Below are 15,448 nucleotides of genomic sequence, written 5' to 3' on the forward strand. Positions count from 1 at the left end.
ACACATCTCCTTCGTATAGAGTTGATCAGGTTGTTGATTGTGGCCTGTGGAATGTTGGTCCACTCCTTTTCAATGGCTGGGTTAGGGTTATGGCTCACCCACACAACGCCATAAACGCTGTCTGCCATCTGCCCTGTACAGTGAAAACCGGGATTCATCCGTTAAGAGAAAACCTCTCCAAAGTACCAGACGCCATCGAATGTGAGCATGCACGAACTGCATTCAGGTCGAGACCCAGATGAGGACGACGAGCATGCAGATGAGCTTCCCTGAGATGGTTTCTGACAGTTTGTGCAGAAATTCTTTGGTTATGCAAACCGATTGTTGCGGCAGCTGTCTGGGTGGCTGGTCTTAGACGATCTTGGAGGTGAAGATGCTGGATGTGGAGGTCCTGGGCTGGTGTGGTTACACGCGGTCTGCGGTTGTGAGGGCGGTTGGATGCCAAATTCTCTGAAACGCCAATGAACATTCAATTCACGGGCAACAGCTCTGGTGGACATTCCTGCAGTCAGCATGCCAATTGCACTCTCCCTCAAAACTTGCGACATCTGTGGCATTGTGCTGTGTGATAAAACTGCACATTTTAGAGTGGCATTTTATTGTAGCCAGCCTAAGGCACACCTGTGCAATAATCATGCTGTCTAATCAGCATCTTGATATGCCACACCTGTGAGGTGGATGGATTATCTCGGCAAAGGAGAAGTGCTCACTAACACAGATTTAGACAGATTTGTGAACAATATTTGAGAGAAATAGGCCTTTTGTGTACATAGAAAGTCTTAGATCTTTGAGTTCAGCTCATGAAAAATGGGGGAAAAAACAAAAGTGTTGTGTTTATAATTTCGTTCAGTGTAGTTTCATTGCTTTTTTATCTAATCAACAGTAAAATGGCTGTGTGTTGCTCAGAAATGCACATAACTTCAGATTTGTTCTAGATTTGTTTGGGACTAGCCAAAATAGAACAAAAACCTGTGTTTAATTGTGTCTAAAACTTAAGGCACTTATTAACTCAAGGTTTATCGAATAATTATACAAAATCAATATCACATCAGATGTTATAAATTAAAAAAACAAGATCTCATACAAGTACCTTTTTTGCAATCACATCTTGGATATTCTGGACCTTTGTGTGTATTCATTTTGTTGACAGATTTCTTAAAGACAATCCCCCATTCTTCTCTTACCAGCAGTAAGAGTAACAGAAGAATCAAATAAGGAACAAGTGGTGAATGCTTTTAAAGCCAGAAGTTTTACATCCAATCACATGAATTATGTTAACACATAATTCAGACAATGCACCAGCAATTTAGTGTAATTCCCACAGTTGTGGTCTTGACCGGTTTTGAAATAAAACCCCGAGACCACTAAGTCTGAGACCAAGACAAGACCAAGACCAAAGACAGTTGAGACCGAGACAAGACCAAGACCATCAAAAAATGGTCTTGAGACCGGTCTCGAGTACTACAACACTAGCTCCTTCTAAGATAATATAAACATACCGCTTTATTATGTAAGGTCTTTACACACCTCTTTAAGACAGTTATGTATATTAAGGCATCTTTACACAGGCGAGTTAAGGCGTCTCTGTGGAGGATTAAATGTCTGTGTAAAGACGCAATGCAGCATGAAAGCCGATCTAAGATATGTCGGCTCTGACCCTCCTCAGTATCAAAGGCGACTCTGATGCGGCTCAGGTTTAGTGTAAATGAAGGCGCATTAAAGCCACTCTGAACAACGTCATTGTCATGTCAGCAGAAAGCGAGAGAAGATGAAGATGAAGCCAAAAACACACAGCGACATTTGTTTTAGGCTAATAATAACAACGCAGATTTTTTAAATAATTCAAACATACATTTTTCGTTTCATTTCGTCATAAAATTATTTAATGAGTATTTTTGTTTGTGCTGTTTACTCAGGCAGGCTGTTGCACAGTTTGAATGCATGATGTAAATTTTGAGACTGTTTTCAGCCATTAAAATAGTTTAGATTAGTTTTAAATGGCAAATTACATTACATTTATTTAGAAAAATGTTTGCAGTATGATTGTTTGTGACTCAGGCGCAGAATGCAGATTTTTTTATTTGAACTCATGACATGAATTGTTTAAATTCCTCCTTTAGCTCCTCTCCTTCGTAAGGAAAAAACCTTACGATACGCGTTACACGATCACATGCAGACCTGTGTTACCACGTCTCAAACTGCTTCAATATTAGGTTTGTCGGACATTATGCAGTGCTGCGCAGTACCGCAGGAGTTATTTGAATAGCTCTCGTGTTACTTAAAGGCAGGGTAGGTGATCCTGTCCAGAAACATTTTTTGTCATGTTGGTTGGAAATCTCTTTACTTCCTGATAGCAATCAAGAAATGCCGGACAATCAGAAACAATCAAACTTTCCTGCGGAACCGACAACAAGTAAATCTACAAAACGAAAGTCAGTTTTTGAAAAGGGAGTGTCGAAAAAACATCTGGATCATGAAAGAGGAAAAACTCGAATTAACATCGATTCATCTTATACACGATGGAGACAGCTCCGGCAGGCAAAGGGTCTGAAAGACGATTTCATGGTTGCTCTCTTTCTTTTGAAAATGTATGTACGTGCTTCAAGAAGAATTTAATGGATTTAGTTTGTAATTCTTACGTGGATTTACGAAATACATTCATGTGTTTGGAGGAGGCGTGGCTTTGGACGGCAAATCGCATAGATGGTGGGATTATAATTTCAGTGCTAGCAGGCTAAAGTTAGCACCTTTCCAAATCAACTACCCCACCTTTAAGCGGATGGGTCTGCGTAACACGTGCATGAAGTCGAACACATTGTAAATCACAAACTTAACATTACTCTATATTGTGATGAGAGAGTGTGTGCTTTTCTTACCGTTTACGTCAAAACAGTCGCATCATAATAATGTAAGTGTGCTTTGGTCCAGATCATAAAGTGCGGACAGTAGGAGTGGGGACATTAGCGCTTGTGCACAGATTCCCGGCCCTAGGAGCGTAAATTATTTGGATCTCGTCGGGCTAGGATTGAAATGCAGGATTTTGTCTTATATTTCCTAACGCATCTCATTGAGGACAATATGTCATACACGACAATGATGTGGTGACATTTGCTGTAACACCGGAGTGGAAATTCATTTAAAATGTTGCAATTATAGCCTAATATTGCTTTTATCCTAAAAGTTGGCCTATGCATTGTTATTATTAGTGTCAGTATTTTTTTTTTAGTTTATATCGTTTAATTTAAGACATTATTTTATTAGCTTATTGTTAGAACTGTTCTTTTGTGGTTATGTTCAGCATTATTTTGCGCAATTTTAATTCCTGTGTAAATGCATTTATACAGCTTTAGAGCCGCATTAACGGTCTGTGTAAATACACATTTTCGTGGTTTTATTCCGCTTCAAATTCGGTTTCTGTGACGCCTTTATATTGCATTTCTGTCAATAGATCCTCCAGAAAATTACACACTGGTTCTTTATGCTATTATATTTTTCAATAATAGTCGTTAGTATTTGTTAGGTTTGTTAGGAAAACGTCCATAGATGTCTGCTTATGGGTCTGACGTCTATGGTATGACAAACGTGTGTGTGTGCATTTAATATGCGTTTAAACATTTTCTCTGACGCAGCTGTTGCTCTGCAGACTTTTGGACAGAGAGTGATGGAACAGAATATTAAAATAAGACCTCGCCTGGATCACAGCGTCTCTGAATATCTGTCTCTGCATCTCTTGCCGGAGAATCATCCTGTGCTTAATTATCTCTCTGTGTAAGTTTATTCATTCTAATGATCGTGGGCTGTTTTTGTAGGAGGATTTTTCAGATGAAGGTTTTTTCTTTGTTTTAGCTCATCTGTAGCACTTTTCTTTTTCAGAAACCCACGCTCATACGCAATATGCATGTATTTATGCTGTGGTTACTGAGGAGAATACATTTGTGCTTGTCGTAAAGTAGGATTTTAATGAGACAGTTATATAGTGGAGAGGCCAAACTTGAATCTCTATCATCCATATGGCCATCCTGGCCAAACATGCAAACCATGGCTACAACAAAGTAATCTTTTCCTATTCATCCTGTTGTTAATATTACCTGAACTTGTCACCGGTATAGATATGCTTTTTTAAACTTTTTTATTTAAACTTCAAAAGTTGAGCTAAACTTATAATTATAGCCTAATATAGCCTAATTCAAAAGTTGATCTAAACTTATATTATATAGAAATAAATGATGCAAGATTGACTCAAACTAACATGAGCACAACGCCTCAATGTGTTAGATGTACTGACTACCTTGCCAAGCCTCTGACGTCACTTCTTATTGTATGCATTAATACCATCAAATAAAAGTCCAAATACTTTTTTTATGCAGGGTATATGCGTAGTATCTACTGTATAGCTTTACCCACCTGAATGTCTGTCCAGTCCTCCAAACGTACAAATCTGTCCGATATTCTGCACCCAACTGTTCATCTCCTCGGCTGTTTTAGCCAGCAGGTAAAAGATGCGTGTGGCGGTTTTGACCACAAATAAGTGCTGATTCTGATACTGACGTTTTGTGGGCCGCACCTCTGCCTCAATGGTTACCTCACATTCTTGAAGGTCAATGATTCTGATAGGTTTACGGGAGCTCTTGCTGCGGTAGTATTCCAAAACATCAGGATCCCCGCTCATCCGACCCCTCCGCAGAACAAACCATCGCTTTCGCCATGACTGAGAGAGATGAGAAGATAATTAGATTAACATTGTGGCTCTGGTGAGGCAAACACATTCACACAAATGAGTAATAAAGTTAAAATGTCTCCTTTGATCTTATTTTCAATATAACTGAATGCACTCTTTCTGTGTCTTAATGACCTTCATCTCTTTTATCATCCACACAGAAACATTAAAGTTCATTCTTTTTGATGCTTGAGACGCACGATTACTTAACTATACTCTCTTGTATTGAAAAGATACAATCTTGAAAAAAATCCAGTGTGTTCCATAGTATAAAAAGTAAAGTAAAATTTGAGGAAAATGCTCACTCAACTATCCCTTCAAAGGTAGATGGTAAAGGGTTTTGATCAAGGACCTGATAGAGGTTAGCGACCTCTCCCAAGCCCACTGGGACCTCTCTAGCAAGTTTTAGGTTCAGGCCAGCTTTTTATGTATAACTTTTAGAGTTTACATCAGTCCTTGGGTTTGTAATAAATGTAATATACTGTAACAAATATGTGACCCTGGACAACAAAACCAGTCTTATGGGTCAATTTTTCGAAATTGAGATTTTTACATAATCTGAAAGCTGAATAAATAAGCTTTCTATAGATATATGAGTTGTTAGAATAGGACAATATCTGGCTGAGATACAACCGTTTAAAACTCAGCGCAAAACAATCAAAATATTGAGAAAATTGCCTTTGAAGTTGTTAATCAGGGGCACTGTGGCAGACCATCCACTCACAAAAATAAAGTTTTTATATATTTAAGGTAGGAAATTTACAAAATATCTTCATGGAACATGATCTTTACTTAATATCCTAATGATTTTTGGCATAAAAGAAAAATCAATAATTTTGACCCACACAATGTATTTTTGTCTTTTACTAAAAATGTTCCCGTGCTACTTAAGACTGGTTTTGTGATCCAGGGTCACATATGTGGTATTAATGTGAACAAACCATCAATCAAATCACAATAAAAGTACAGTATATGAAGTATATTAAAGCAAGCCCGTGAGTACTGGAGGAAATATAAGAGTTAGCAATTTTGGCTCATTTACGACTCCATTACAGACATTAGAAAACTCAATATAACCCAATACCAATATAACTGCATATAATGTGAGCGCTTCAACTGTCTTCTAAGGCAAATGAATGCCAAGCATAATATATTTCATTTAAACTAGGGCTGTCAAATAATTAATCGCATCCAGAATAAAAGGTTGTGTGTTTACATAATATATGTCTGCGTACTTTAACATATGCATGTACAGCATGTGTTTATAAATACAAATGAATATGCACAGTACACAGACATACAGTATATTATGTATATGTAAACACAAACTTTTATTCTGGATGCGAATAATCGTTTAACAGCCTTAGTTTAAACCAAATAACTCCAATTTAAACCTGAAAAGCATACTGAGACCTACAGTCTAAAACAACACAGAAAAGATTAATCTCTCACAGCATAAACTGGTCACACATACTGTGTAGTTACCAAAAGTCAATAATCAACACTGAGTAAGTACAAATGCTCTGGCTTCATACGTGACTAAATTCCAGTTTTGGCAGTGTAATCTTCTGCCAAATCATGGTTATTAGTTGCATTAGGGTTGTTATATTATTAAGAGGTCATTATGTCATCATGAAGTAATTAAGTTTATATGAGTTTATGCTCTAAATACATTACTTTTCGGTGATTAGGTCATTATTTGATTTTTATATATTATATATTATTTTCCCTGCACTTGTAAGTGCAAACTGTACTTGCCTCAGGTATTTGTAAAGAATTATGCATGAATTCTCTTAAGCATGTGACTCTGCATTTTCACATATTACAGAAACTACAGGCCAGTCCCGGGCTAATTCAGTTTCTCTTTTCCAAATAAGAACCACTTTATTTAAAACTGCAGGGTGTGCATCAAAACATGCATGCCTGACGACAATAAAGTAAATAGTGCAAATACAATAAATTTCAGATGACAGGAACAGTACAGTGCAAGACAAACATACAAAGTACACAGGCTACAAAACTAAAATACGGTATACAATATAAACAAAGCATATCTAGTTGAATAAAGATTCAGCATAACCTTGTCCTTAAACATGTACGCATGCCTTAAACATGACAGCTTCCATTATATGTTCTAGAAGCATCAGCAGCTTGTGTCTTCTGTTTTGCTTCTGTCTTTGACATAATTCGAGTACTCTCTTGTTTCAAGCCATGAACTGATTAAAACACCAGCAGCAAAGTATGATTAAGGTTTCGAACTCTCTTGAGTGTTCTTGGTGTTATTAATTGTTGTTTTGTTTTTATTGTGGCAACATTGAATAAAAGGCCACGCTGTCCCACTTGTATCATCAGGCACGCTCTTTTCTTAAGGTCGATTTAACAGATGACACAAATGAGCTCAACAAATGCATTGTGGGTAAAAAGCCACAGAGACGCACAATTTCTGTCCCTCTGGCATCACGAGCCAAACATCTTCCTCTTCTTGGAGATTTAGACCAAGTGCTGAGACATGAGTCCTGACAGCCAGATCATACAAGATGAGACCTGAAACTTCTCTGTTTACTTAGCAGTCATTTAGAAGATGATTTTTTATTCCTAAGTACACAACATCCATAAAGCAACTGGGGTTTAATGTCTTGATCAAATTCACTTTCTGCATCCATCTATATAGTGAAAACAAAACAAAGAGCTAAAATCTTAAAACGTTTGCCTTGTGCAAATTTGTATATAATATTTTAGCTAATTTGTTAATTCTTGCAACTACAAATAAGAGTGTAATACTCTTAGGTATGTTTAAACATTAAACTTTTTAATCCATTCCACAGACCTCCACATTCTCCCCAAGACATGCAAAATACTTCTCTACAACTGTGGGCCTAATATATATGTGTATATACACTCACCTAAAGGATTATTAGGAACACCTGTTCAATTTCTCATTAATGCAATTATCTAATCAACCAATCACATGGCAGTTGCTTCAATGCATTTAGGGGTGTGGTCCTGGTCAAGACAATCTCCTGAACTCCAAACTGAATGTCAGAATGGGAAAGAAAGGTGATTTAAGCAATTTTGAGCGTGGCATGGTTGTTGGTGCCAGACGGGCCGGTCTGAGTATTTCACAATCTGCTCAGTTACTGGGATTTTCACGCACAACCATTTCTAGGGTTTACAAAGAATGGTGTGAAAAGGGAAAAACATCCAGTATGCGGCAGTCCTGTGGGCGAAAATGCCTTGTTGATGCTAGAGGTCAGAGGAGAATGGGCCGACTGATTCAAGCTGATAGAAGAGCAACTTTGACTGAAATAACCACTCGTTACAACCGAGGTATGCAGCAAAGCATTTGTGAAGCCACAACACGCACAACCTTGAGGCAGATGGGCTACAACAGCAGAAGACCCCACCGGGTACCACTCATCTCCACTACAAATAGGAAAAAGAGGCTACAATTTGCACGAGCTCACCAAAATTGGACAGTTGAAGACTGGAAAAATGTTGCCTGGTCTGATGAGTCTCGATTTCTGTTGAGACATTCAAATGGTAGAGTCAGAATTTGGCGTAAACAGAATGAGAACATGGATCCATCATGCCTTGTTACCACTGTGCAGGCTGGTGGTGGTGGTGTAATGGTGTGGGGGATGTTTTCTTGGCACACTTTAGGCCCCTTAGTGCCAATTGGGCATCGTTTAAATGCCACGGCCTACCTGAGCATTGTTTCTGACCATGTCCATCCCTTTATGACCACCATGTACCCATCCTCTAATGGCTACTTCCAGCAGGATAATGCACCATGTCACAAAGCTCGAATCATTTCAAATTGGTTTCTTGAACATGACAATGAGTTCACTGTACTAGAATGGCCCCCACAGTCACCAGATCTCAACCCGATAGAACATCTTTGGGATGTGGTGGAACGGGAGCTTCGTGCCCTGGATGTGCATCCCACAAATCTCCATCAACTGCAAGATGCTATCCTATCAATATGGGCCAACATTTCTAAAGAATGCTTTCAGCACCTTGTTGAATCAATGCCACGTAGAATTAAGGCAGTTCTGAAGGCGAAAGGGGGTCAAACACCGTATTAGTATGGTGTTCCTAATAATCCTTTAGGTGAGTGTATACTCAACTTTATTTGAGTTTACTTTATATACTTTATATACTGTATGTGTGTGATGTGTTAAATGGCATTTACGATCTCAAGTTACCTAAAATGTTAGCAAGCTTTACAAAATTATATTTATTATAATACTTTTTGTGTGTTCCTACACCATAATATTTGTGACCCTCTCCATTTCTAGTTGCTTTGTCCCAGAATAAACGTAAAAAGCACTCTGTTTTTAATAATGTAAGCAAAAGTAAGGGAGCTTTTTAAGGCAGAAACTTTCCTGTGGCTCAGTGGTTAGAGCATGGCGCTAGCAATGCCAAGGTCATGGGTTCGGTCCTAGGGGATTGCATGTAGTCAGAAACAAAAGTATAATACAATGCAATGTAAGTCGCTTTGGATAAAAGCGTCTGCCAAATGCGTAAATGTAAATTTAGAATTGAATGGCAATTCAAATTAATGGCAGTTAAGAAGAATTTTATTCTTAAAGTCCGGGTAAAGAGAATTCTGAGAATTGTTTCTAAACACATTATAGATGTTAGAAATGAAACACATTACAAAGACTCAGAAGTATGTACTACTGAACTGTGGAGTTAAACCGTTAAACAGTTTTTCACCAATTCTCTTTTCAGGATTTTTTTGGGCGGGGCTAAAACGGGGATCGATGAGGCAATGGAGTGTCCGAGCATGCATGGCCCCTGCCCTATCACTAGAGCACCTAGCATCAGGTGTCTGCTCAATCACGAGCTCAGGGTTGTAAGCTTTTCGCACACGCTTTCAGGCTCTCACTCTGCCCAACTAAACAAATCTCACGCCAAACAGACAATCCACCTGGCTGGTTCGCTATCAGCAATTTCAGCATCTACCTTATCAGCTCAAGAGAGAACCACTACAAATAGACAAAGCTGTCTGTGTTCACACTTGACTTCTCTTTGGAAGCTCCTAGCATCTGTTTTAATTATAATCCTATGGAGTAAACCGTGTTTTCAAAAAAAGTCCTGAGCGTTTTTTAAAACGCCAGCGTCTTCTTCTTCTGCAGCTCAGAGCTATTTTGAGGTTGGAATAAAGTTAAAATTTTCTGAAAAAACATCCTGTCAAGCAACTTTTTCACAGCTAACCAATGACGGAGACCTGTCGTTTCCATAACAACATGCGAGGAACGTGATTGGTCGAGAAGGCTCAAGCTCGAAAAAATAAAATGGCGGCCGAAACGCCCGTTGGAGCATTGTTTTGTATAAATTTACATTTCATTTTCACTTTCAATAACTTTTGATTGCATTTCTAGTGAGAAATTAGTATTGTAGTTTTTAAATATGTGATTGGGTATAGCAAAGACGCTCTGAAGCCTGTCTCTCTAAGCCAGTGGTTCTCAAACATTTTTGTTGTAAGGCCCCCTTTGTGTAGAGTGCATTGCTTTGCGGTCCCCCAAATAAAGACTTATAATCTTAAACTTAAAATTTTAATTAAACCAAGAAAATATTCAGTTAAACAATGCTAAAACATCAATTCTTTTGGTTGGTGGCGTTGTTTTTCTGATGTTTGATTGCACAAAATGTATGATAGATATCTATATTTCTAAAATGCCACAAAATCTGTGGCCCCCAGTTTGAGAAGCACTGCTCTAAGCTGCCTCCGTGCACAAATGCTATCTTTGAACATTGCCGGCTGCTATTTGTAACACAATGCGCTCTGGGTTCGGGCTAATCTCCCTATTCTCCCCGGACATGGGGAAAGTACCCCATGTTCGGAAGAAACTGCCGGGCTCGGAGCCCTCTCTCCGGACAGCATGCCAAATACGCATACCTTTTAACCTGCTCATGAATTGTCTATGAATATCGCGCGCATTGACTCGCGCGTGTTTGAATTCAAATCCTCCCATAAAACGTATTCACATAATTCACATATAGCCTACTGGGCTGGGGACTTCCTACTGGAAGCGATTCGAGTGGGCGTGTCCGCTGTTGGCGCTGAAGCCACGCCCACTCGAATCGCTTCCAGTAGGAAGTCCCCAGACCAGCACAGCGTTTGAGAGCAGAGTCCTGCTTATTTTTCCAAGATTTTGATAACTTATTTTATTTACTTGGATGTTTTTTTCTCCATTCAAATTTGGCTGGGTGGTTAATAACACACTTTTCTGTTGTGTGACAACTCAGAACACATATTTCAATGTCACTTTACTCTGACTTTAAGAACGTTTTGTGAATCCAGCCCCTGGTTCCTACATAGAAAGGAACTGCATGAACTATTGTCTTTGATATACTCATATTTTTATATACCAGCACACATAGTATATAAAAATATGAGTATATCAAAGACAATAGTTCATGCAGTTCCTTTCTATGTAGGTAGGAACCACGGGCTGGATTCACAAAACGTTCTTAAAGTCAGAGTAAAGTGACATTGAAATATGGATTGCACTATAGAAGTAAAATTTACAGTAAACGGGCGGAAAAATGACCAGAAAAACGTCCTAAAAATGTCATCTCACCTCATTAATGGCACAATTTCAGAGAAACACTGTAGACGCAAACACGCCTTCCTTTATTGCTCCGCCCTCAAAACAACAAACACTTTCTTACTCTCTCTCCCTGTTGCTGATTGGCTACGAGAGTGTTTTGGTGTTGTGTGGATCGGATCCACTTTGTTTTTTCTCCCATTTACACCACCAGGACTAAGATATATTTACATTTACATGTATGCATTTGGCAGACGCTTTTATCCAAAGCGACTTACATTGCATTGTATTATACATTTGTTTCTGACTATAAAAATGCAATATATGCTAAAATGCTATATATGCAAGAATGCGCTTTAATATTGTAGTCGTCCAGATACTGGAGAGAGAGAGCGCATGCGCGCTAAAACTATCTTTTACTCTGTGATAAATAAATTTACGGTTAATCCGTGGGTCACATGCATTCTGAACCGTAGCGCACGATCCGTACGGATCACGGATCAACCTTGATCCGTTTCACCACTAAGGACAAAGGTGCAACACATTTTCTTTTAACACACATCAAGCATCTGTTGGTCATCTATCAAATATTCATAAAATATTTTTTTGTTTTTTATTTTTTTAACAGAAATCCTTTATACCTTTAATGTAGAAATAAGTAGAAATGAGGAAAACATCTTTGTTTTAGCGGCTTTGCCATTATAAAGCATAAACTAGATTCAGATTATAACCTTAATAATATTTAATCTATTGAGGATTCAAACAAAATGAGACAACAAAAGCATTTACATAATCTGTATGACAAACTTGTTATTTAAGGGCACAAACCAACAGATGCTGATTTCAACATGTAATTAACATGTTTACCCATCCTGTATCTGAACTGTTTTTCTGCAGAATTTGTCATTGTGACCACCGCGCATTGTTCCGAGCATGCTCAGAGCTGCAGGGTCAACGTTTGACCTTGATTTACCTCTGTCACAAACAAAGACCTTCTCTCTATTCTTTCTTCTCAAATGGTTACATTTTCTTCCCCTTATGCATGTATGTGTGAGCGTTCTGGTCAAAGAGAGGAACTGGGGCTGTTTTCCCAGAACTCTTCACAGAAGGGAAGTCTGAAACAGGCTTAAAGTTTGTCTGCGACAAAGAAGCATACAGACGTTCTGTTTATATGAACGTGTTTATATGCTTATATGCAAACTGTGTTCTAGTTCTGTCTATTCGGTTCTGGTTAGTTCCTCTTAGAGGGTGATCCAGGGTGAAAAGTGAACTGCGCTCAGTGCGCTGTATATGTAAATCTAAACTAAAGATCAACAATGTGCTTCCCTATTTGAACAACAACAGAGAGAGAGAGAGAGAGAGAGAGAGAGAGAGAGAGAGAGAGAGAGAGAGAGAGAGAGAGAGAGAGAGAGAGAGAGAGAGACGAGAGAGAGAGAGAGAGAGAGAGAGAGAGAGAGAGAGAGAGAGAGAGAGAGAGAGAGAGAAAACGCATGTAAATGTTTGTTCTTCGTGCAATGCATTTCCCCGTACTACTTTAAACACACATACAGTATATGCACACAGACACTGCATGCCGATCTACTGCACTTAGCCTCCAGACACACTTGTTTACACATGTGCATTGACTTGTCAGTCACCCAGTTACAACTCCTAATAGCACTCGTTCCATTTTTGCATGTGTGGTCTCTGATAGCGCAAGCCATTTCTGAATGCAGGGTCACTCTCAACTGCCTGTACTTCCCATGTTTTGCAACACACCCAAATTTCACAGAAAAGCAGACCGAGAGAGAGAAAAGGGGGGTGGGAGAGAACATGTTTGTGGTGTCAGGCTGACACTTTAAAACACACATCTTATGACTGGTGGTCCTCCCTGCCCTCCTGCCTCTCAACCAAACAACTAAGACGTCTGCTTTATGCAGAAATGTAATGTGAAATGTAAAGAGTGCATCAAGCTGCAGGAAGCAGTGTTTTTCAGAATATAAAGCAACAACTTAACATTCATTTGTACTTGGAGAAAGTTATTTGCCAACTATCTCCAACTATATCTAAAGTCTCTGCCCTCTATCTGCCCCTCTCTTGCTCTAATATAATGTATTTTAAAAATATAATACACTATAATAGTATAATATAATATATGTTTGATATAAAAATTCAAAGAGATTTAAAGACCAAAAAGGACTTATAGTATTTGGTCAGATACAGACAACAACATTACATTTAAGCATTTGGCAGACGCTTTTATCCAGTGACTTACATCGCATGATACTATACATCTGTTTCTGATGATGTGCAATCCCTGGGATCGAACCCATGACCTTGGTGTTGCTAGCGCCATGGTCTAACCACTGAGCTACAGGAAAACAACACAGGTTTGAACACAGTTTAAGCCACAAACAAAACAGAAATGCTGAACCACACAAAAATGTGCAATGAGTGTACAGCCGTGGCCAAAGGTTTTGGCAGTGATATAAATGCTGTGTTTTGCAAAGTTTCTGCTTAAACTGTTGTGGTGTTAATTCACATTGTTTAAAGATTATTATGCAGAGTGATCAGATGCATTTAACAAATAAAAAATAAAGAACCTGTGGTCAATCCTCAAAAAGCGAGTGGATAAGCAGAAGCCCACAAATTGTGATGATCTCAGAGCACTAATAAGGCAAGAAATGTTCGCCATCAGTCAGGATTTGGCCCAAAATCTAATATACAGCATGCCAGAGAGAATTGCAGAGGTTGCAAAAATGATGTTTTTGCCAATAAACGCCTTTTAAACTTAAGATTTGCTAACTTAAGATATCCAGTATACCATAGAAACATGTGGCAAAATAAGTAGTTTTTCAAAAAACTTTGCAAAACACAAAATGTATGTCACTGCCAATACTTTTGGCCACAACCGTACAGTGGTATATCACAGGACAAAGTATGTGCTCATATTTCTGCAACTGACAATAACAAAAAGACTGCCATTACAAAGCACAAACCTCTTATACATAAACAATATAATTCTCAAAACATACAAAGATACTTTTACTATTACAGAGTAACACTTGGAGGGAGATGTACAAGCAACATAGCAAGAGTAAATTGCACTGTCACAAAGCACAGCATTGAATCTGACACAGGCAGGAGGGCATGCAAAACAGCCCAGCCACGTGCAAGGCGGCAAACAAATGCTGCACAAACACAGCTGAGCACTAACATGTAAAGCATCACATCACAAAAATCTAAAGTCCACAGAAATTAAAATACAGCCAGGCACAGCCTTAAGCACATTATGGTTAAACAGTCTTAAACAATGACAGGCCAGCGCACAGAACAAGAGTGTAAACAATACAGCACACAAATTCAGACAATGCACACAGTTCAGTATGCAGATGTAGCGTTTAAATCCTGCAGACCGCAAAAACACAGCACAGAGATACACGGGAACCCTGTGTTAGAAACCACACCGATTCTCCAGCACTGAATGAAATGACAGCGTATCATATACTGCAGTACCTGCTTCTAATGCTGAATACATCACACACACACAGAAAGAAAGAGAGAGAGAGAGAGAGAGAGAGAGAGAGAGAGAGGGGGCTTTTACTCACAAATCTTTTTAGCTTCTTCTCCGGGGGGGATTTTATGAGCCATCCTGTGCACACTACATCGCCTTCGCTCATAGCTGCTGCGTCTGTGTGTGTCAGACTGAGAGGAAAGCACTGAGAATCCTGTGTCCAACCCCCCCCCCACACACACGCACACGCACACGCACACACACACAATCACAGAGAGGAGGAACTCACAGCATCGATCAGGCACAGAGAGAGAGCGAGAGAGAAAAAGAGAGATGTGAACGCACGTTTTGTATTTGTTTGTAATTTTAGAGAGAACATGTATGTACAAGTGAAGCTTCTGTGAATGTGTGTGTGCGCGCGCGTATTCTGGGTGGAGGGAGAAAAGATGTTCCTCCCTTCTGTATCTCGTAACAAACCAGCACATGACCTTGTGTGCGTGTGCGTTTCTATGTTTGTGCGTAAACACCCAAGGTCAATTTAGAAATTGCTGTGAGGGGAATTTTAACTGGTTTACTAGGCCATCTGTCGCTGGAGCCTCAAAGAGAAAGAGAAAGTGAGAGAGAAAGAGACTGAGATTCAGAATGTCGAAGTATTTTTCAAAGTATTTTCCATAATAGTAC

At 39.0% G+C, this 15,448-nt stretch overlaps 1 protein-coding gene across 3 annotated transcripts in view; it reads right to left on the reverse strand.

The window, feature by feature from the left end:
* The window catches only part of gab3 (GRB2 associated binding protein 3), a 32,279-nt gene extending 17,102 nt beyond the window's left edge, over positions 1-15,177 (reverse strand). For 2 of the 3 annotated variants that reach the window (XR_008962537.1, XM_057328642.1), the window contains exons 1-3: positions 15,057-15,076; positions 14,862-14,958; positions 4,405-4,708 (exon numbers count right to left, since the gene is read on the reverse strand). Coding sequence is in view for 2 of the 3 variants with exons in the window: in XM_057328642.1 (XP_057184625.1) it covers positions 4,405-4,708; positions 14,862-14,958; positions 15,057-15,061 (406 nt within the window). In the remaining variant the exon portion in view is untranslated. Of the gene's footprint in view, positions 1-4,404; positions 4,709-13,528; positions 13,625-14,861 lie in introns of all 3 variants that reach the window. The other variant, XM_057328648.1, reaches the window with a different exon arrangement.
* Between the last annotated feature and the right edge of the window lie 271 nt (positions 15,178-15,448).

The sequence above is a fragment of the Triplophysa rosa genome, linkage group LG2 (assembly GCF_024868665.1).
Source record: "Triplophysa rosa linkage group LG2, Trosa_1v2, whole genome shotgun sequence".
In the NCBI taxonomy this organism is placed as follows: Eukaryota; Metazoa; Chordata; class Actinopteri; order Cypriniformes; family Nemacheilidae; genus Triplophysa; species Triplophysa rosa.